This window comes from Oncorhynchus mykiss, chromosome 3 (genome assembly GCF_057628025.1).
Source record: "Oncorhynchus mykiss isolate SJ-2025 chromosome 3, ASM5762802v1, whole genome shotgun sequence".
Taxonomy (NCBI): Eukaryota; Metazoa; Chordata; class Actinopteri; order Salmoniformes; family Salmonidae; genus Oncorhynchus; species Oncorhynchus mykiss.
In genome coordinates, this window is record NC_143024.1 from 92,801,983 (window position 1) to 92,825,772 (window position 23,790).

Sequence of the window (23,790 nt, forward strand, 5' to 3'; positions counted from 1 at the left end):
ACTACTACAACTAATATAAACTACTACTACAACTAATATAAACTACTACTACAACTAATATAAACTACTACTACAACTAATATAAACTACTACTACAACTAATATAAAGTACTACTACAACTAATAAAAACTACTACTACAACTAATATAAACTACTACTACAACAAGTATAAACTACAGCTAATAAAAACTACTACTACAACAAGTATAAACTACTACTACAACTACTATAAACTACTACTACAACTAATAAAAACGACTACTACAACTAATATAAACTACTACTACAACTAATATAAACTACTACTACAACAAGTATAAACTACTACTACAACTACTATAAACTACTACTACTACTGTGTATAAAATCGAGCACACAGCCATGCAATCTCCATAGCTAAACATTGGCAGTATAATGATCTTACTAAAGAGCTCAGTGACGTTCAACGTGGCACCTTGATAGGATGCCACCTCTCCGAAAAGTCAGTTCGGCGAATTTCTGTCCTGCTAGAGCTGTCCCGGTCAACTGTAAATTCTGTAATTGTGAAGTGGAAACGTCTAGGAGCAACAACGGCTCCTAGGGGGACCAACTCCATATTAACGCCCATGATTTTGGAATGAGATGTTTGACGAGCAGATGTCCACATACTATTGGTCATGTAGTGTGTGTGTATGTATGTAGACATATATTTAAGAAGTATATATATATATATATATATATATATATATATAGCCTGACCAAATACTACAATAGTTGTAGTATTTGATATATATATATATATATATATATATATCAAATACTGTATAATAACATTTACTCTGAATGTGGTGCAATTTCCTGGACACAAAATAGGATTAATGAATTATTGGTTCATGAGGTCTCCATTTTCAGCAGGTCAACATTTCTCTTTAATTGATTGAATTGAATAGGGATGACAGCGCCCCTCAACGGTACGTGGCCTTCTATGGAAAGAGCAGGCACGTGGCGGAGCTTAGGATAAGAGAGAGAGCCAGTAATTTAACAAATGTTTCAACCATTGGAAGTGTTGGTTTTACAATGAAAAGTTCTTCCACGATTCCATCAAGACCGATTTATGAAATGTATTTTAGGCAACACTTGATATCATCAGGGACAACAATGGAAATAAGTCATTGGATTTATTATGCCGTCCCTGTCCTAACGCTACTGGGTGGTCAGGGTACTTACTTTTTAAACTGGAAATAAAATTAATACAATTGAACACCCTTCTTTGCAGTGACCTCTTCACTGCGGACCCGCCCACTCTGACATCATCAGCTCTATTTTACCTTTGACCCTGCACCTCCAAGGCCATGCGTCGCCTGTCGATGACCTCACTATTTGTCTGCTTCTGGTTGGTGGGGAGGGGTCAGTGTGACGCCAGCTTTCAGGACTCCATGGGAGAGCTGCACACAGAGTTCGCCGTCAGACTCTACCAAACGCTCAAAGAGACGGAGAATAACTCCAACCTGATCGTGTCGCCGCTGAGCGTCTCGCTGTCCTTGGGACTTCTGCAGCTGGGCGCCCGCGGCAACACGCTGGCACAACTGGAGGCGGCGCTGGGATATGACGTCAACGGTAAGACCCTCCGCCACGAGTAGCCTGTGTGATCCAGCATTTACAACCTCTGACCCCTTGGAACACATGTATGCCAGAGTTGGCATGGATTCCAATCCGACCCACTGCCCTTTGGCTCACCCTCCCCATGTTCCCCATCTTTCACAATGTACTATATTTTCAATCAAATAGAACCTATTATAAAAGGAGTGGGACCTCCCCAGAACCCACCACCAAACCCACCACCAAGCAGAGCCCCATATCCAGAGGAGTGCAGTAGGTTACTGGGTGGTCAGGCTACTGGGTGGTCAGGGTACTGGGTGGTCAGGTTACTGGGTGGTCAGACTACTGTGTGGTCAGACTACTGGGTGGTCAGGGTACTGGGTGGTCAGATTACTGGGTGGTCAGGGTACTGGGTGGTCAGATTACTGGGTGGTCAGGGTACTGGGTGGTCAGGTTACTGGGTGGTCAGACTACTGTGTGGTCAGACTACAAGGTGGTCAGACTACTGGGTGGTCAGGGTACTGGGTGGTCAGGGTACTGGGTGGTCAGACCACTGGGTGGTCAGACTACTGGGTGGTCAGGGTACTGGGTGGTCAGATTACTGGGCGGTCAGGGTACTGGGTGGTCAGACTACTGGGTGGTCAGGGTACTGGGTGGTCAGGGTACTGGATGGTCAGGATACTGGGTGGTCAGATTACTGGGTGGTCAGACTACTGGGTGGTCAGGTTACTGGGCGGTCAGGGTACTGGGTGGTCAGGGTACTGGGCGGTCAGGGTGCTGGGTGGTCAGGGTACTGGGTGGTCAGGGTACTGGGTGGTCAGGTTACTGGGTGGTCAGACTACTGGGTGGTCAGGTTACTGGGTGGTCAGACTACTGTGTGGTCAGACTACTGGGTGGTCAGGGTACTGGGTGGTCAGACTACTGGGTGGTCAGGGTACTGGGTGGTCAGATTACTGGGTGGTCAGGGTACTGGGTGGTCAGATTACTGGGTGATCAGGGTACTGGGTGGTCAGGTTACTGGGTGGTCAGACTACTGGGTGGTCAGGGTACTGGGTGGTCAGGGTACTGGGTGGTCAGGTTACTGGGTGGTCAGACTACTGGGTGGTCAGATTACTGGGTGGTCAGGGTACTGGGTGGTCAGATTACTGGGTGGTCAGGGTACTGGGTGGTCAGATTACTGGGTGATCAGGGTACTGGGTGGTCAGGTTACTGGGTGGTCAGACTACTGGGTGGTCAGGGTACTGGGTGGTCAGGGTACTGGGTGGTCAGGTTACTGGGTGGTCAGACTACTGGGTGGTCAGATTACTGGGTGGTCAGGGTACTGGGTGGTCAGATTACTGGGTGGTCAGGGTACTGGGCGGTCAGGGTACTGGGTGGTCAGACTACTGGGTGGTCAGGGTACTGGGTGGTCAGGGTACTGGGTGGTCAGGTTACTGGGTGGTCAGACTACTGTGTGGTCAGACTACTGGGTGGTCAGGGTACTGGGTGGTCAGACTACTGGGTGGTCAGGGTACTGGGTGGTCAGATTACTGGGTGGTCAGGGTACTGGGTGGTCAGGGTACTGGGTGGTCAGGTTACTGGGTGGTCAGACTACTGTGTGGTCAGACTACTGGGTGGTCAGGGTACTGGGTGGTCAGACTACTGGGTGGTCAGGGTACTGGGTGGTCAGATTACTGGGTGGTCAGGGTACTGGGTGGTCAGACTACTGGGTGGTCAGGGTACTGGGTGGTCAGATTACTGGGTGGTCAGGGTACTGGGTGGTCAGATTACTGCGTGGTCAGACTACTGGGTGCTCAGGTTACTGGGTGTGTAGGCTTGTGTTCAAAGCCCATTACCAACACACCTTGTTCAACGAATCATGGTCTTGATGAGAAGTCGATTCTAAAGCAGTTTTAGTGCTGGGGTGGAACGAAACTCTGCATTTGTTTGCATACCCCTATTACTCTCCGGGACCAGTCAGTGGGGATGGGTGCCACAGCTGTTGATTGTTGGTATAACACGCTGTGCTGGTACAAAGACAGAGCACTTTAAGTAACATCTAAGTGTGGGGTTTATTTTGCTCTCTAATATTGTTAGTTCAAGTGTTTCTGGGTGTGTGCATACCATTCCTTTAAACCGGTGCTACGGGGCCCTGTGGGCCGGGTTGGCCCAGGCAAGGTAGAGTAGAGTGGTGTCTGGAGCTGTAATATCTGCCCCTGCTCTATAATCTGATTATTCAGAGGGTAATACTGAGACTCTGGGGTCAAAAGGCCACCGTGTTACACTGCAATAGTGACAGCAGACACTAAACAAGTAGAGTTCACAAGTCATGGGAAGGACTTACTCCAGGCAGGGACATAATAACATGTTCTCTTGATTTATTTAGCATACTTGATTGAACAATATAAAAAAGGTGCAGGTGGCAAGGTGTCAGAGTGAAGAAAATCAAGGGTGTTATACATGTGGTATGGATCTGGTGCCTCAAGTAGGCCGAAATGAACTTACCAATGCAGACCTGGATTAAATGGGCTGGCTGACACCTCGTCTCTTTTTCACTCATTGATTCTAGCGGGAGCCTTTCCACTTGGCCTAGCCACTGATTCCACTTCCTGTCTCTCCAGACATGCAGGTGCAGGACTTCCTGTTGCGGTCGCAGAGGGACGTGGGTAACTCCAGTCAAGGGGTGCGGCTCCAGCAGGCCTGCGCCCTATTCATCCAGACCGGCGTCCAGCTCCTTCCTGTTTTTACCCAGCATGCAGCAGCCCTGAGCAACAGCAGTCTGGTCCGAGCCAACTTCAGTCAGCACAACCAAACCCGCAGCCAGCTGCAACAGTGGGGACGCAACCACGGCACCGGTGAGCCGCTCCAGTCCGGTGGCAGCGGGGAGCTGTTTGGGTCTGGCGAGGCCCAGGGAGAGACCTCGTTGTGGGGTAAGCGGCTGCAGATGGCCCTGGTCAACACTGTAAACTTCCGGGGAGTGTGGCAGAAACAGTTCCTCTTCACTGATACCCAGAACCTTCCCTTCACCCTGTCGGACGGCAGCACCATCAAGGTGCCCATGATGCACCAGGCCACAGAGGTCAACTTTGGTAAGTAGTAGTTTATTTTAAAGGGACCATGCGCTATTAAAAGCACAGTTCAGACAGTGAAATATGCACCAATGTTAATTTTCACCCACAGTCCCTAGTGAGTACAGTACAGCAATAGTTTTCTGTCTGGACTTTTTGTTTTTGTTGCTGTAGTTGAACTTGTCAGTTCATCCCTTACATACTTATCGATTCATTACCTACATACTTATCGGTTCATTACCTACATACTTATCGGTTCAACACTTACATACTTATCAGTTCAACACTTACATACTTATCAGTTCAACACTTACATACTTATCGATTCATTACCTACATACTTATCGATTCATTACCTACATACTTATCGATTCATTACCTACATACTTATCGATTCATTACCTACATACTTATCGATTCATTACCTACATACTTATCGATTCATTACCTACATACTTATCGATTCATTACCTACATACTTATCGGTTCAACACTTACATACTTATCAGTTCAACACTTACATACTTATCAGTTCAACACTTACATACTTATCGATTCATTACCTACATACTTATCGATTCATTACCTACATACTTATCGATTCATTACCTACATACTTATCGGTTCAACACTTACATACTTATCAGTTCAACACTTACATACTTATCAGTTCAACACTTACATACTTATCGGTTCAACACTTACTTGTCAGTTCATCACTTAGATACTTGTTGGTTCATTCACTTAGATACTTGCCAGTTCATCACTTAGATGCTTGTTGGTTCATCACTTAGATACTTGCCAGTTCGTCACTTAGATACTTGTCAGTTCATCACTTAGATACTTGTCAGTTCAACACTTACATACTTATCGGTTCAACACTTACTTGTCAGTTCATCACTTAGATACTTGTTGGTTCATTCACTTAGATACTTGTCAGTTCATCACTTAGATACTTGTCAGTTCATCACTTACATACAGTCAAATCAAATCATCAAGCACAAAACAACACAATACGAGTTTTGATTCATAGTATAGTAGACATTGTAAAGTGTTAATGTTTAGTGCTTCTGCCTGTGCATTACTTTCTCTCTGGTGTTTTTAGGCTGGGTATCTGTAAAAAAAACTAACTGTAAAAAGGGCTTTATAAAATAAATGATTTTATTTAAAACGGTCCCTCCCTTGGTTTCCCTCTATGTGCAGGGCAGTTCCGCACCTTGTCAGACCAGCGTTACACAGTCCTGGAACTGCCATACCTGGGCCGCTCCCTCAGTCTGCTGGTGGCTCTGCCCAGTGACAGGAAGACACCTCTGTCCTCGCTGGAATCCCAGATAACACCCCGCGCTGTGGCCACTTGGGACACTGGCCTCCGCAGAACCAAGATGGATGTCTTCCTCCCCAGGTACACGTTGATCTCAATATGTACTTATCTGAACTTTAGTTATACCAGGGTAGTCGCTACATATATTTCCTAGCACAAAGTGTCCTAATCTTCATGGTGTCTGATCTACTGTAGCATGGCAAAACAGGTGAATGGTAGAGTAACAGACTGGCTTTTACTTACAGGTTTAAAATGCAGAGTATGTTCAACCTGAGGTTGGTTCTGCCGTCAATGGGGGTCAGAGACGCCTTCAACCCAATGGCAGCGGACTTCACCGGCATCTCAGGTACAGTACAATCATTCAACTACCTTATTCTGGGTTTTTATATGAGATCCATTTGGCTGGTCCTAAGATCAGTTTGTGCATTTGCCTACTCCATTGTCAAGCCAATGTTTGTTTTTTTTGCATGATAATTCCCTAAGGAACTGGCTGTTGAGCAGCTAACAGACTGGCACCCAGGCTAGAGAGCCATGTCATCCTCAGGACAGATGACTGTCCAGTACTTACAGCATTGTGTTTGTTATCTCTCCACAGCAGAGGAAGGCCTGTATGTGTCAGATGCCTTTCATGAGGCCAGGATAGAGGTAACAGAGGACGGGACCAAGGCAGCGGCAGTAACCGCTATGGTGCTACTCAAACGATCCCGAGCTCCCGTCTTCAAAGCAGACAGACCTTTCTTCTTCCTCCTGCGACAAGTCAGCACAGGTAGGAGGCCTACCATAGAAAAAATGGACAGATAGCTGACATGATCTGTGTGACCACTGACGTCACAGGAAAAAGAGAGCACTATTTGGGCGTTTTATTGCCGTTACAAAATCACCTTGTTAGTTTGGTCGTCTATTTATCATCTCTTTCTCTCTCTTTCTCTCCAGGATCTGTTCTATTTATGGGGCGTGTGGGGAATCCAGCTGAACAGGCACCCTAAGGACCTCCTCCACCACCCTAGGACCTCCACCACCCTAGGACCCCCTCCACCACCCCAGGACCTCCTCCACCACCCTAGGACCTCCACCACCCTAGGACCCCCTCCACCACCCCCTTACCCCCTCCACCACCCTAGGACCTCCACCACCCTAGGACCCCTTCCACCACCCTAGGACCTCCACCACCCTAGGACCTCCTCCACCACCCTAGGGCCCCCTCCACCACCCTAGGACCCCCTCCACCACCCTAGGACCTCCACCACCACCCTAGGACCTCCACCACCACCCTAGGACCCCCTCCACCACCCTAGGACCTCCTCCACCACCCTAGGACCCCCTCCACCACCCTAGGACCCCCTCCACCACCCTAGGACCTCCTCCACCACCCTAGGACCTCCTCCACCACCCTAGGACCTCCTCCACCACCCTAGGACCTCCACCACCACCCTAGGACCTCGACCACCACCCTAGGACCTCCTCCACCACCCTAGGACCTCCTCCACCACCCTAGGACCTCCTCCACCACCCTAGGACCTCCACCACCACCCTAGAACCCCCTCCACCACCCTAGGACCACCTCCACCACCCTAGGACCTCCTACACCACCCTAGGACCTCCTCTTCACCCTAGGACCTCCTCCACCACCCTAGGACCTACACCACCACCCTAGGACCTCCACCACCCTAGGACCCCCTCCACCACCCTAGGACCCCCTCCACCACCCTAGGACCTCCTCCACCACCCTAGGACCCCCTCCACCACCCTAGGACCTCCTCCACCCTAGGACCTCCCCCACCACCCTAGGACCTCCTCCACCACCCTAGGACCTCCTCCACCACCCTAGGACCTCCTCCACCCTAGGACCTCCTCCACCACCCTAGGACCTCCTCCACCACCCTAGGACCTCTACCACCCTAGGACCCCCTTACCTCCTCAACCACCCTGGGACCCCCTCCACCATACCTTACCTCATATTCAACCTCAAACATTCTAAAGATCTACTTTGACTGTATATAACAATATGAATATGTATATATGAATAGTGTGTAAATAGTATTTGTGTTGTCTCTTGGTGTCTTTGCTATATAAAACTGTTCAATGTAACATCTTCTGTTGTTCTGTTCTATAACTGTTCTGTACTTTGTCATGTATTTGTACATTTTATGTGGACCCCGGGAAGAGTAGCTGCTGCGTGTGCAGTAGCTAATGGGGATCCTAATAAACAAAACTACCCGTATTTATTGGTGACCAACAAGAGGGTCAAGACACTTCAGGAAGAGGAACAATATTTTTGTACATTGTAAATAAAATGTTAATACTTTGTGTTTTGCACCAAAAATGTTTAGGTCCATTTTTTTCATGCAGCTGTATTATAGGCCTTCCACTTCCTGTCTGATGCATGGTGTCACTTCCTGTCTGATGCATGGTGCCACTTCCTGTCTGATGCATGGTGCCACTTCCTGTCTGATGCATGGTGCCACTTCCTGTCTGATGCATGGTGCCACTTCCTGTCTGATGCATGGTGCCACTTCCTGTCTGATGCGTGGTGTCACTTCCTGTCTGATGCATGGTGTCATGGTTTGAATAAAATGTGGTGGTCCCCACATTGCAAAAATACCTCAAAGAGACAGAGAGAGAAAAAAGGAAAGAAGACATTTCAAATGAGAAAAGAAAACAACCTTTCAAAGCACTTAACGGTTACCGACGTGAGTGCTACGGGTTCGTTAGTCATTTAGGCAGGTTACCTTCGTGTTATTGGGCACAGGGACTGATACAGAAATAGTAGACAGACACACAGGATAGAGAGTCTAGTTGAACTAAACAGAGCAGAGGGGTTTTTCGTCGTAATCACGTAGTGGAGTTCAGGAGTCATGTAAAGTGACAGAGGTATAAATTGAAGTTAGTTGAGTACTCAAAACAAGCAGACAGACAGTAATACAAAGAAGGGTTTCGGGACATCCTACAATCTAAGCTAGATGTCCTCAATCTCACCCAAGTTATCATGGAACCTACCCGGTACAACCCTAAATCCGTAAACACATGCACCCTCATAGATATCATCCTTACCAACCTGCCTTCTAAATACACCTCTGCTGTCTTCAACCAGGGTCGCAGCGATCACTGCCTCATTGCCTGCCTCCGTAATGGGTCCGCGGTCAAACGACCACCCCTCATCACTGTCAAACGCTCCCTAAAACACTTCAGCGAGCAGGCCTTTCTAATAGACCTGGCCCGGGTATCCTGGAAGGATATTGACCTCATCCCGTCAGAAAAGGATGCCTGGTAGTTCTAAAAAGTGCTTTCCTCACCATCTTAAAAAGGTAATGATTCCAACAGTTCAACAATGAATTATGCCCTTCGAATTCTTTGCCCATATTATGCAGCCCTGCGTGGCACAGTGTGGAAATCATGAAAAAAAAATTTGTTGGATAGATCAGTATAAAGCAATCCAAATGGAGAATGACCCCATTGAAATCTCTTATGTTTTAACCATCCTAGGGTGATGAACTACTCAAAGCATATTTACAACTTGTATGATTACAAAAAAATATATATAAAAAAATACTGTCAAATGTGAAAAATATTGTGATATGATATTTTGGTCATATCGCCCAGCCCTACATTATATAAATCACTCACTATGTCCTCTCTCTACTTCACAAAAACACATAACACTGAGTTGGCAAATCTAGGGAACCTTTGTCCATTTATATAGGAATGGCAAACTGCAGCCTCTGCTAACACACTGCATAAGCCTATGTAACGGATGTGAAAACGGCTAGCTTAGTTAGCGGTGCGCGCTAAATAGCGTTTCAATCGGTGAAGTCACTTGCTCTGAGACCTTGAAGTAGTTGTTCCCCCCTTTGCTCTGCAAAGGGCCGCGGCTTTTGTGGAGCGATGGGTAACGATGCTTCGAGGGGTGACTGTTGTTGATGTGTGCAGAGGGTCCCTGGTTCGCGCCCCGGGTATGGGCGAGCGGACGGTCTAAAGTCATACTGTTACACCTACACCATGGACAACATGGATACTTGGTGACGTTTACAGCTCTTTCCCCACTGGTGACTGTTGTTGATGTGTGCAGAGGGTCCCTGGTTCGCGCCCCGGGTATGGGCGAGCGGACGGTCTAAAGTTATACTGTTACACCTACACCATGGACAACATGGATACTTGGTGACGTTTACAGCTCTTTCCCCACTGGTGACTGTTCCCATCAACAGATATATTCCTGTCTAACTCTTCATTGAGGCCAGACAGTGATTTTGTTGTTGTTGTTGTTGCTCAGTGATAAATTGGGAGTCTATAAACAGAGTAAAGAAAACAGAGCTGCAAACCCAGATGGACGAGTGAGGGTATCCATGACAACCTGGAGTTTTCCTTCAGAACGGTACTAATGATATCCTATTCAACCACCCCCCCCTGCTGATCTGACTGAATATGAAGTAGCAGCCAGAGACAACCCTGCGGGACGGATTTAGACTTAAACCAATATATTCATTAGAAAACACAAATATTAAAACAGAAGAACTTGGATGCCAGAGAAGATACATATTTACTCAGATCCTCATTGGAATCACTGTAAGTGTCCACAGCATGGAAATGGCTTCAGCTTGACACACTTCTAGACTTCAGCTTGACTGATGTAATCCACTGGCCTGGCAGGGCAGGTGTGGGTGGTGAAGTGTTCCCCTATGGGGTTGGCTCTCCGTCTATGTGCGTTGGCACGTTGCCATGTCTACTAACATGTATAGACAGAGGTCATTAGATCTTAACAAGATGGGTTGCCATTTGTGCTCTCTCTCCCCCTATCTCCTTCCCTCTCCCTTCTCTCCTTCCCTCTCCATCTAGTGAAAATCAGTTCGGGTCCTGGATTACCCCCCAGTTGGTTACCTCCCCTCCATCTCTCTAACACTCAATCTATCCTGGGAAGACTCGCTCAGACACCTGGCAACCTGAAGGGTGTTTCATCCCTGCACACAGTGTCCCCCACCACACCTCATCTCTCTTTCACTCTCCTCTCTCTTTCTGTCCTCTCTCTTTCCTTCCTGTCTTTCCCTCCTGTCTTTCTCTCCTCTCTCTTTCCCTCCTCTCTCTTTCCCTCCTGTCTTTCTCTCCTCTCTTTCCCTCCTCTCTTTCTCTCTTCTCTCTTTCCCTCCTGTCTTTCTCTCCTCTCTCTTTCCCTCCTGTCTTTCTCTCCTCTCTCTTTCCCTCCTCTTTCTCTCCTCTCTCTTTCCCTCCTGTCTTTCTCTCCTCTCTCTTTCCCTCCTCTCTTTCTCTCCTCTCTCTTTCCCTCCTCTCTTTCCCTCCTGTCTTTCTCTCCTCTCTCTTTCCCTCCTCTCTTTCTCTCCTCTCATTCCCTCCCTCTGCATTTGTCCAGCTCCCCCTCAGTGTGCATCTTTTGAGGTGGCTGAGTGCTAACAACGGCTCAACTTCACACAGCCTTGTCACCACCTCTGCTCCCAGGGTTACACACTAGTGTATGATATAAAGGACCAATGAGATAGGATAGGACTGAGTCACGCTAAGAATCTATTCTCTGATTATCCATTAAGTTGTTCCCTCATAGCGTTTACACATTCAGCATCGTTAACAGCTGGTAGTGACTGAGGCTTCGTTCACCCAGGCAGTCCTATTCTTTAAACAAAAATCCCACTAACTGCTCTTTTGACCAATCACATCAGATATTTTTTCAGAGATGATTTGATTGGTCAAAAGACAAATGAGTGTAAACATTTGGGATGCCTGTCTAAAGGAAGCCTAACTGCCATTCCACCTGGTTCTATCCAATCACAAATCAAATCAAAGTGTAATAGTCACATGCGCTGAATATAACAGGTCTGTAGACCTCACAGTGAAATGCTGAATACAACAGGTGTAGTAGACCTTACAGTGAAATGCTTTACTTACAAGCTCTTAACCAACAATGTAGTTTAAAAAACAAAATACAGATAAGAGATAATAGTAACAAGTAATTAAAGAGCAGCAGTGAAAATAACAATAGCAAGACTGTATACAGAAGGGTACCGGTACAGAGTCAATGTGTGGGGGCACTGGTTAGTTGAGGTAGTATGTACATGTAGGTAGAGTTATTAAAGTGATTATGCATAGATGATAACAACAGAGAGTAGCAGTGGTGTAAAGAGGGGGGGGGGCATAATGAAGCATTACTTAAAACAGACTACTCGTTAACAATTAAGATGTAGACTTGTAGGTAACCTTTTTGACATCTCCTACAGTGTTGGTTATAGCCCATATGAAGGTCTCTGTTTCAGTTCATACATTTTGCGTATACAGTAACAATATATAAATAAATGTAGTGAAATGTGTGGTAAATCAGTAGGGTAAATCATATAGAGAGAAATAGTAAAGGTGTCTTTTTGAAGGCAAAGCCTATGGGGAAAATTTCTGACGATTTTGGTGGGTTTTTGGATAAACGCAGAAAATAAGATCTGTGGTAAACACAGGCTAATGAGATCTTATTCACTTTGTTCTATGAAATAGTCAGCTAACATCACTTTTTCTTAATTTTGATGCATTTATATAAACAAAAATGCAGATAAAGCTAATTAAAGGCTTCATAATTCATAGAGGTCAGGTTAACTGACTGATATTATGTCATATACCAAAACGTATAAAATCTCCTAAACCTGTGTTAATCTCAGACCGTCATCCCCAAACCCTATTTACCCCCCCCCCCCCATAGGGAAAACTGAACTAACAACACATTTCTTGATTTTAGAACTACAAGCGGGCGAGTTTAATAGCACAGCGTTTCAAAACGCAGCCACGGGAGGTTAGTGGCACCTTAATTGAGGACACCGGAACCAGTGGAATGGTATCATATACATGGTTTACAAGTGTTTCCGTTTGCTCCGTTCGGGCCTTCTCCCCTCAACAACCTCCTGTGCGAGAGGGCAACGTCGAGAGACTTCCAGGAACACTTGCCAAACAGACCAGGCACCGGGTTTGAGAAGTCAACGAGAGAAGTTAAACATTTTCCCTTGGTTAATAATGTTATTACTACAAACTCTTGAAAGTTACAAATTGACACGTGTTAAAACATTTCGCCTACCTACAGAGGGACAATATCGGTCAGCTAATACAGGACTAATAAAGGCCCAATGCACAACTTTTATAAAGAAAAAAATAATATATATATATTTTTTCTCCAATTTGTCAGGGGTTACTGCAGCACACCTACTTCCAGCGGCTTTAAACTTTCTAAAATGGCTAGTTTCTAGATAATAAATCAATGTTGCTTTTCCTGCCCTGAAGAAGGAAACAATCTACCGCATGTGTCTGAATACAGAACCAGATATCGTGAAACCCAGCTGCCGAACTAACGCGAGATTTCAGATTTCCGACCGTTTGAAAACTTGAGTTGGGTCTTCAACTCTGTTAACTTCTCTGGTGTCTAGCTGTTCACCAGGTTTCGTATAATCGGTGGTCTTTAAGTTTAGGATGGAATTTCAAGGTGGGTAAATAATTCATTTTTTTTCTCTCTCTCAATCTAACAAGCTAAACAGATACAGAAACATAGCTCGTTAGTTATAAGCTAGTTAGCTAACGACGTTAGCATTGTCACATGAGTTAGCCAACTAGTTGGTTTTCTGTACCGCTAACGTTAGTGTCTTATAGAGTAAGTATAATGTTTACTTTTGAGCCTAACATTCAGAGAATGTCAACAAACAAAAGCCATCTCTGGTGGCCAAAGTTAAGTTAGCTAGTGAAGCGAACCAACTAACGTTAGCTAGTTAACACGTTTGACATGGTGACTGGTCAGTTAGCTACATTAGCTAGCTAGTTATTGTTGGAATGTTTTATAGCTAACTGGCAAAGTCAGCTACTAAGGTTGCCAGTTAGTGACTTTGATTATTAGCTAAAAGCAGAGTTTTGAAATCAGCATCTGATCTATTTTGCTAACCGTGTGGAGGAAGGCAAGGCTATAGACTAAGTAAGTAGTTAGCTAATAACAAAAGAGCAATGGCTAGGTACCTGTATGCTAACAACTAGCTAGCTTACTTATTCATTAACTTCTCTATCTAACGTTATCTGCCATCTGTCCCTAGGCACGGAACCAATGACTCTGGGTTCCCCGACATCACCCAAGCCCGGCCCGGGTGCCCAGTTTCTCCCCGGGTTTTTGATGGGGGATCTGCCAGCGCCTATCACACCACAGCCTCGGTCATTTGGAGTCATGGATATGAGGTCACCACTTCAAACAGGTGAGTGGTTTTACTTTTGGGGGTAATTTATCATTCACTACTACAATTAAATAGCTAGCTGACTTTCTAATCTATCATATATAATTATCAACCCCCCCCCCCCTTCATAGCGTGATAGGCCTAACTTAGTAACCAAAAAAGTAGTTGTTTTAAACTATCAGATCTGTTACTTTCACTTTCTGTGTTGTAATATGGCAACATGTAGAGCCACCTAACAGTCTCTCCTCTCAGCAATATTTCCAATTGATTCCTGACTGTTTCTCTAACTCTTTCTCTGTTAGGTGGCTCTCCCCCTCAACCTGTGGTTCCTACACCCAAAGACAAGAGTGGGGCCCCTCCAGTCAGGAGTATCTATGATGACCTCTCCTGTCCTGCTGTCGGGATGTCCCCTATGGGTGCACATAAACAGGTACGTGTTTAACAGAGTAGGTTTCATCCCTCTCCTGACCTGGGCATGAACCCAGGACCTTGTGTACAACAACACTTTACACTCACAGAGCAGGGGTCTAATAGCCTGGTCACTGGTCTGGACACTTTACACTCACAGACAGTGGTCTAATAGCCTGGTCACTGGTCTGGACAGTGAGCAGGAAAGCTGTGGACCCACTGGCCTGGACACTTTACACTCACAGACAGTGGTCTAATAGCCTGGTCACTAGTCTGGACACTTTACACTCACAGAGCAGTGGTCTAATAGCCTGGTCACTAGTCTGGACACTTTACACTCACAGACAGTGGTCTAATAGCCTGGTCACTGGTCTGGACACTTTACACTCACAGACAGTGGTCTAATAGCCTGGTCACTGGTCTGGACACTTTACACTCACAGACAGTGGTCTAATATCCTGGTCACTGGTCTGGACAGTGAGCAGGAAAGCTGTGGACCACTGGTCTGGACAGTGAGCAGGAAAGCTGTGGACCCACTGGTCTGGTAACCCTTCCTTTCGGCTTTGAAGCGGGCACATTGATTGGTTCTCTAACTTTTTTCCCATGGGGGATTGAGGCCGCTCGGTTGTAAAATCAAGGTGGTGGCACTCGGGTGCTGTGTGTTGGTTTTTGAGTAAGTGACACAGAGGTGAACCAATAGTACAGCACCCTTAATTTTCGATCCCATCAAAAAGTCCCTTCAGACTCTGGAGTCACCCCCCCCCCCCCCCCCCCCCCCCCGACTCTTCAGTCCCTCTGGAGTCACCCCCTGACTCTTCAGTCCCTCTGGAGTCACCCCCCCCCCCCCCACTCTTCAGTCCCTCTGGAGTCACCCCCCCCCACTCTTCAGTCCCTCTGGAGTCACCCCCCCCCCCCCCCCCCAACTCTTCAGACTCTGGAGTCCCCCCCCCCCCCAACTCTTCAGACTCTGGAGTCCGTCCGTCCCCCCCCCCCACTCTTCAGTCTCTCTGGAGTCTGTCGCTTTAGCCAGGGAAGTGTTCTAACCAATCGCTAGTGATTCTACACCTGCTACATTAACATCTCACCAGAAGCGTTTGATTTTGAGCAGTGTGTCTGCATCAAGAGGACATGTAATCACCTGGATGTTATCTTCTCTCAGCCATTCTCAATGATGCACACCCCGCTGTCTGGCTATATGGCAGTTACACCAGGAACAGGTGAGATTTTTATTTCTTTACACTTGTTTTGTACCAACTTGTCTTTTAGATTTACTACGAGAGGGAATTCATAGGTACGTCCTAATGTCGTCTTCTGTTCAGCGTCCAGTCTATTTAGTCCTACTACCATCGGGCAGCAGGCGAAGTCAACAATGTCTCCAGCCCAAGTAGACCCTTTCTTCACTCAGGGAGACGCACTGTCTTCTGAAGACCATCTAGATGATACATGGATCACTGTATTTGGGTAAGTTCCTGGTATTGTACCCTCTAATATCTACAGGTGACTGCCTAAAAAAAAAAGGTGTCTTATTAAAAGAGCCAACGCACCGATCCTGCATGTGATCCTCTGTTGCTCATTAAGAAACATGAATATTTCAGTCTTTGGGGGTTTGTTGTTCAATGTTGTAGTTACTGGTGTTTGTCCACCAAGAGACACCGTAGGAACAAAGCCAGTATCACTTCCTCAAAAATAATCCGAATCTAAGATAAGGCTGTACTGATGGGGCAGGTCTGTCCCACTGTCTAGTATTCTGCAGTCGGATTGGATAGCGCACAATCATATAGCTGTGTACCCCGTGTTGGTGAGCATTGAATAAAATGAGCCTATTTACACTTGGTAGTCAATTTGGACGATTATAATACATTTTTTCTGGCTATTATCAATGCCACATAGAAAACAGGCTATCAGAAGTTGTTTATTGCCTTCAATTGCGCTTTAATAGGGACGTTGGGGCCACCACGAGCCAGAACAACTTCAATCCACCTTGGCATAGATTCTACAACTGTCTGGAACTCTATTGGAGGGATGTGACATCATTCTTCCCACGAGAAATGCCATCATTTGGTGTTTTGTTGACGGTGGTGGAAAACGCTGGTCTCAGGAGTCGCTCCACTATCTCCCGTAAAGTGTTCAATTGGGTTGAGATCTGGTGACTGAGACGGCTATGACATATGGTTTACATCATTTTTCATGCTCATCAAATCATTCAGTGACCACTCGTGCCCTGTGGATGGCGGCATTGTCACCCTATGGGAGCATAGCCATGGTAGCCAAAATAATGGCCTGCCCAGCATTTTACACAGGACCCCAAGCATGTATAATCAACTCGGAAATGCCTCCTTTCAATATAGTTTGTATCCCTCATTCACTCGAGTGTTTCCTTTATTTGGGCAGTTTGCCTGTACCTTTTTAACTGTTGAAATAAGGGGTGTGTTCATTTTAGCTCACCTGGTTTCCCAGAGGGCTGTAGTTTTCACTGTAGGACCAATCAAATTTCTCTCCAACGTGCAAACTCCGATTCGCTTGCTGCCCTGGGTGACCTTAAGCAGATGCACCGAAATGTGTCTGATCTGTAGATGACAACGCTGCACCTCTGGAATAGATATCTATTGTTGAGGTGAAAATGAACAACTTCCTGTATGTATAATACTCGTTTTTAAAATTATTATTTGTATTATTTTTAAACAGGTTTCCTCCTGCCTCTGCGTCTTATATTCTATTGCAGTTCGCCCAGTATGGAAACATAACGAAACATGTGGTAAGAATATTTGCATTCTTTGAAAAGGACATTTTAAGTGTGTGTGTGTGTGTGTGTGTTCTGTTTCACCGTTCTGTTCTCTTGTTCTACTAGATGTCCAACACTGGTAACTGGATGCACATTCAATATCAGTCTAGACTCCAAGCAAGAAAAGCTCTAAGTAAAGATGGGAAAATTTTTGGCGAGGCTATAATGATTGGTGTTAAACCATGCATCGATAAGGTAAGTCACTCCTGGGTACATTTTTTAAATTAGGAACACTCATTAGTGAAAATATATATTTTTTTTAAAAAGTCAATTTTTTTTTACAAATGGATAGATGTCTTTTACCACTATGTAAACAACATATCTAATCATTAATTAAGATTTGTGTGTGTCTCTCAGAATGTGATGGAGAGCTCAGACCGAGGCTCTACCTCCTCTGGCTCAGTGTTTACTCCTCCAGTCAGAAATGGAACCCCCAGCCACCATGTCTCTACACCTCGCTCCTCTATGAGGCCCCTCAGTGCAGCCTACAAGGCCTCCAGCAGTGACTACCAGGTAGGATCGGGGGGTTTCGTCATTAAATACTTTTGCCAAACTAACAGAAGTTGTAAGGCCGTCTTAAAGACGAGGACCAAGGCACTCTTCGTCATATAATTAAAATGCCGTTATTGTCACGGCATGTACAAGGAACAAACATTTTTTAAAACTCTGACGTGTTTCGAACGCACCTTAGCGGGCTACAGTAGATGTACCGTGGAGGACTACAGGGCTATGTGTCCGCTAGAGGGCTGTGTGTCCGCTGGGGGGGGGGGCGGCGGCGGCTGTGTGTCCGCTAGAGGGGGGGCTGTGTGTCCGCTAGAGGGGGGGCTGTGTGTCCGCTAGAGGGCATCAAAAGCGACGGCTCTGGATACAAATATTCCCAAACCTCGATGCGTACAATGCACTCTATGCATACTACATTATTTATAGGAGTTAAAAGTAGTGTACGGATTGGTTGCCTTTTTTAAAATGTAACAATACATTTCAGTCCTAATGCCATTGAGTGATCACTGTTTCTACTGTTTCTACGGGCATGGGGACCGACGTGGAATTCACCGACCGTGTCACACGTTTGGTTTCAGGTGGTGGCAGACGAACAGACCCCAAGGAAAGACGACAGTTTGGTTTCTAAAGCGATGGAGTACATGTTTGGTTGGTGAGACGGTCTCCTCCGATTGGCCCGAGCGCTTTTTATATTACTAAAAACTGGTGGGGGGGGGGGGGGGGTGTGTCCTAAATGGTACCCTAATGGCCCAATTGACCCTGTTCTAAAGTAGTGCACTACATAGGGAGTAGGGTACCATTTGGGGATCATTCAGTGTGTCAGTGATTTGGGGGAACCAAGCCAATGTGGATTTCCTCAACCCTGACGACTATACATTATGTGGTGATTTGAGTGGACGGGATTTTGACTAGACGAACACCGGATATTGTATGTTGACATTGATTGAATGAAGTGTTGTTGTTTGTTTTTTTGTGCAGGCGTCACGGTGTTGACCTGACGAACACAAACTACATATTTTCTTATTTGCTACTTGTCCTCTAGAGGATACATTTTTTTTTTAAAGGCTCTTTCATATGAGTTGATGTCGAATGAATCCAACGTAAAATCAAGACATGATTGTTTTTTCTCAGATGTCCCCATTTCCTACGTAGTAGTGTACTACTGTTGACCAGTACCCGTAAGGGTCTGAATGGAATAGGGTGCCATTTTGGATGCCCACACGGCCTGTCTACAGTATCTTAACCAAGTGCTGCTTTGACAGTTGGACGTCAAGGTTGCACATCAGTATCCTCTGTTTGACGGTGCAGGTTTCCTTTTTCCCCCTCTAAATGGTTTGTTAGTAAACAACGATAAATATAACCGGATCAGAGTTAAGAATTGTGATTTTATACGAAATGAATGTTTTGTGTGCTGTCAAACATTTAAGTGTTTAAAAAAAAAATAATGTAAAAAAAAAAAAAAGATTTTCTCACAAAACTGTCGGTGTACCAAGTGTCTCGTCTTATATCTATTTAAAACTATTTGTCTGTTTCGGCTGTCTACTATTTCGGCTGTCTCTTTATAGTATTTCTACGGTCTCCTCTGTCAGCTGTCTCTGCTCTCTACTATGTCTGCTGTTTTTAATGTCTCTTGTCACTTGCTTACTATTTTTGTCAAATAAATGTCACGTGAATACCAGTTGGGTGTTTGGTAGTTTTTTTATATGTCAACGATGAACTATATAGTGTTTGCTTTTACCATGAAGACTTCTGACTCCGTTCCGGTGTTAGGCTGTCTGACATTGTGTAGTTAGTATTCCAGCCAGAGCAGTAAGGAAGAGTGCTTAATATTTGAGAGACCATCTGGTGCCTATTCTAAAGTAGTGTGTTTTAGGGTTCCACTTGTGGCGTGACCATAATATGCACATTTAAAGCCTCCACATGTTTAGGGTATAAGCCCTGTGTCTGTATTTGAAGGTTTAAAGCCTCCACATGTTTAGGGTATAAGCCCTGTGTCTGTATTTGAAGGTTTAAAGCCTCCACATGTTTTAGGGTATAAGCCCTGTGTCTGTATTTGAAGGTTTAAAGCCTCCACATGTTTAGGGTATAAGCCCTGTGTCTGTATTTGAAGGTTATGCAGGTGAGGCTAGAGGCGTGTTGTGTGAGTCTGGAGTAGAGGTTGACCGATTTAATCGGAATGACCGATTTAATAAATTATTTTTGGGCCTATTTTTTTTTCATTTTTATTTTTTTATTAAAAATTATTAATTTATTCCTTTTTAACTAGACAAGTCAGTTAAGAACAAATTCTTATTTTCAATGACGGCCTAGGAACAGTGGGTTAACTGCCTTGTTCAGGGGCAGAATGACAGATTTTCATATTGTCAGCTCGGGGGGCCCAATCTTGCAACCTTACAGTTAACTAGTCCAACGCTCTAACCACCTGCCTCTCATTGCACTCCACGAGGAGCCTGCCTGTTACGCAAATGCAGTAGAAGCCAAGGTAAGTTGCTAGCTAGCATTTAAACTTATCTTATAAAAATCAATCAATCATAATCACTAGTTATAACTACAGGGTTGATGATATTACTAGTTTATCTAGCGTGTCCTGTGCTTAATATAATCGATGCAGCGCAGGGGGATGCACATGTTTTTTTAAGCGCATTTGCGAAAAAAGCACAATCATTGGACGACTGTACCCAACCATGAACACCAATGCCTTTCTTAAAATCAATACACAGAAGTATATATTTTTAAACCTGCATATTTAGCTCAAATATATCCAGGTTAGCAGGCAATATTAATCAGGTGAAATTGTCATTTCTCTTGCGTTCGTTGCACGCAGAGTCAGGGTATATGCAACGGTTTGGGCTGCCTGGCTCATTGCGAAATAATTTGCCAGAATTTTACGTAATTATGACACAACATTGAAGGTTGTGCAATGTAACAATAATATTTAGACTGATGGATGCCACCCGTTAGATAAAATACGGAACGGTTCCGTATTTCACTGAAATAATAAACGTTTTGTTTTCGAAATGATCGTTTCCGGATTTGACCATATTAATGACCAAAGGCTCGTATTTCTGTGTGTTATTATGTTATAATTAAGTCTATGATTTGATAGAGCATTCTGACGAAGCGATGGTAGGCAGCAGCAGGGTCGTAAGCATTCATTCAAACAGCACTTTAATGCGTTTTGCCAGCAGCTCTTCGCAAGCACAGCGCTGTTTATGACTTCAAGCCTATCAGCCTAATGGCTGGTGTAACCGATGTGAAAGGGCTAGCTAGTTAGCTGGGTGTGCGCTAATAGCGTTTCAAACGTCACTCGCTCTGAGACTTGGAGTAGTAGTTCCCCTTGCTCTGCAAGGGCCGTGGCTTTTGTGGAGCGATGGGTAACGCTGCTTCGAGGGTGGCAGATGTCGATGTGTTCATGGTTCGAGCCCAGGTAGGGATGGAAGCTATACTGTTACACTGGCAATACTATAGTGCCTATAAGAACATCCAATTGTCAAAGGTATTTGAAATACAAATGGTATAGAGAGAAATAGTCCTATAAATACTACAACCTAAAACCTCTTACCTGGGAATATTGAAGTCTCACGTTAAAAGGAACCACCAACTTTCATATGTTCTCATGTTCTGAGCAAGGAACTGAAACGTTAGCTTTCTTACATGGCACATATTGCACTTTTACCGTCTTCTCCAACACTTTGTTTTTGCATTATTTAAACCAAATTGAACAAGTTTCATTATTTCTTTGAGGCTAAATAGATTTTTATTTATGTATTATATTAAGTTACCGTAAAATAAGTGTTCATTCAGTATTATTGTAATTGTCATTATTACAAATACATTTTTCAAAAATCGTCCGATTTAATCGGTATCGGCCTTTTTGGTCCGCCAATAATCGGTATCAACGTTGAAAAATCATAATCGGTCGACCTCCAGGATAGAGGCATGTTGTGTGAGTCTAGAGGCGTGTTGTGTGAGTCTCCCTGCTTCAGTCTGAGATGTGTTTGAACAAGTGGTGCTGACATGCGGTTGAAGGTGACACTGATCTGCTGTTCTCCCTCCATCCCTCCTTTCATATCTGCCTCTCTCCCTCCATTCCTCACTCTTGAGACTTTCACCTGCGTCCCTCCCTATGAGGCTAATTCGCCTCCCTCTCCCTCTCTCCCCCCTTCATCACGCTCCCTCACTACTTCTCGAGACTGATTCTCCCTCCCTCTGAGGTTGATTCAGAGAGGCAGGTCCAGTCCAGGTGAGATGTTTTCCGGGATGCAGGGTACCTTGAGGGGGATGATGTAGCGAGAATTAGTCCTGATCAGTTGTCTCATCTTTTTATTCTGCCCTTCCCTCCTGGGGCTGATGCTAGGCTAGATGACGTACAACCTTGAAATAGGTGCTTTCACCTCAACACACAATTGTCCAGTAAAACATTACTTGAAGCCTGAAGGTATGTACTATGATGCATACTGTAGAACGCACTGTCGACCCGAACGTTCTGTTGGCTGACACATGGATGTAAATAGACAGGTCAACCAACACCAAGAACATGTAAACTCAGCAAAAAAAAAAAAAGAAACGTCCTCTCACTCTCAACTGCGTTCATTTTCAGCAAACTTTAACATGTAAATATTTGTATGAACATAACAAGATTCAACAACTGAGACATAAACTGAACAAGTTGCACAGACATGCTGACTAACCGAAATTGAATAATGTGTCCCTGAACAAAGGGGGGGGGGGGGGGGGTCAAAATCAAAAGTAACAGTCAGTATCTGGTGTGGCCACCAGCTGCATTAAGTACTGCAGTGCATGTTCTCCTCATGGACTACACCAGATTTGCCAGTTCTTGCTGTGAGATGTGACCCCACTCTTCCACCAAGGCACCTGCAACTTCCTGGACATTTCTGGGGGGAATGGCCCTAGCCCTCACCCTCCAATACAACAGGTCCCAGACGTGCTCAATGGGATTGAGATCCGGGCTCTTCGCTGGCCATGGCAGAACACTGACATTCCTGTCTTGCAGGAAATCACACACACAAAGAGCAGTATGGCTGGTGGCATTGTCATGCTGGAGGGTCATGTCAGGATGAGCCTGCAGCAAGGGTACCACATGAGGGAGGAGGATGTCTTCCCTGTAACGCACAGCGTTGAGATTGCCTGCAATGACAACAAGCTCAGTCCGATGATCCTGTGACATACAGCCCCAGACCATGACGGACCCTCCACCTCCAAATCGATCCCGCTCCAGAGTACAGGCCTCGGTGTAATGCTCATTCCTTCGACGATAAACGCGAATCTGAACATCACCCCTGGTAAGACCAAACCACGACTCAGTGAAGAGCACTTTTTGCCAGTCCTGTCTGGTCCAGCGACAGTGGATTTGTGCCCATAGGTAACGTTGTTGCTGGTGATGTCTGGTGAGGACCTGCCTTACAACAGGCCTACAAGCCCTCAGTCCAGCCTCTCTCAGCCTATTGTGGACAGTCTGAGTACTGATGGAGGGATTGTGGGTATCCTGGTGTAACTCGGCAGTTGTTGTTGCCATCCTGTACCTGTCCAGCAGGTGTGATGTACCGATCCTGTGCAGGTGTTGTTACACGTGGTCTGCCACTACGAGTACGATCAGCTGTCCGTCCTGTCTCCCTGTAGCGCTGTCTACAGTCTCGCAGTACGGGCATTGCAATTTATTGCCCTGGACACCGCTGCAGTCCTCATGCCTCCTTGCAGCATGCCTAAGGCACGTTCACGCAGATGAGCAGGGACCCTGGGCATCTTTCTTTTGATGTTTTTCAGAGTCAGTAGAAAGGCTTCTTTAGTGTCCTATGTTTTCATAACTGTGACCTTAATTGCCTACCGTCTGTAAGCTGTTAGTGTCTTAACGACAGTTTCCACAGGTGCATGTTCATTAATTGTTTATGGTTCCTTGAACAAGCATGGGAAACAATGTTTCGACCCTTTACAATGAAGATCATTCG

At 45.4% G+C, this 23,790-nt stretch overlaps 2 protein-coding genes across 2 annotated transcripts in view; both read left to right on the forward strand.

Moving 5' to 3' along the window:
- The window catches only part of LOC110504910 (putative serpin E3), a 9,620-nt gene extending 1,350 nt beyond the window's left edge, over positions 1-8,270 (forward strand). Inside the window, exons 2-7 of the mRNA XM_036975311.2 lie at positions 1,257-1,597; positions 4,180-4,647; positions 5,830-6,028; positions 6,193-6,293; positions 6,543-6,713; positions 6,881-8,270. Of these exons, the coding sequence (XP_036831206.1) occupies positions 1,333-1,597; positions 4,180-4,647; positions 5,830-6,028; positions 6,193-6,293; positions 6,543-6,713; positions 6,881-6,933 (1,257 nt within the window). The 5' untranslated portion in view covers positions 1,257-1,332 and the 3' untranslated portion in view covers positions 6,934-8,270. The remainder of the gene's footprint in view (positions 1-1,256; positions 1,598-4,179; positions 4,648-5,829; positions 6,029-6,192; positions 6,294-6,542; positions 6,714-6,880) is intronic.
- Positions 8,271-13,230: 4,960 nt separating this feature from the next.
- On the forward strand, positions 13,231-19,502 carry nup35 (nucleoporin 35). The gene is made up of 9 exons (XM_036975313.2): positions 13,231-13,403; positions 13,999-14,154; positions 14,436-14,563; positions 15,701-15,758; positions 15,861-16,002; positions 17,227-17,296; positions 17,390-17,518; positions 17,681-17,836; positions 18,403-19,502. Exons 1-9 carry the CDS (start codon positions 13,391-13,393, stop codon positions 18,478-18,480), a joined length of 930 nt encoding a protein of 309 aa, XP_036831208.2. The 5' UTR covers positions 13,231-13,390; the 3' UTR covers positions 18,481-19,502.
- The last annotated feature ends 4,288 nt before the right edge of the window (positions 19,503-23,790 follow it).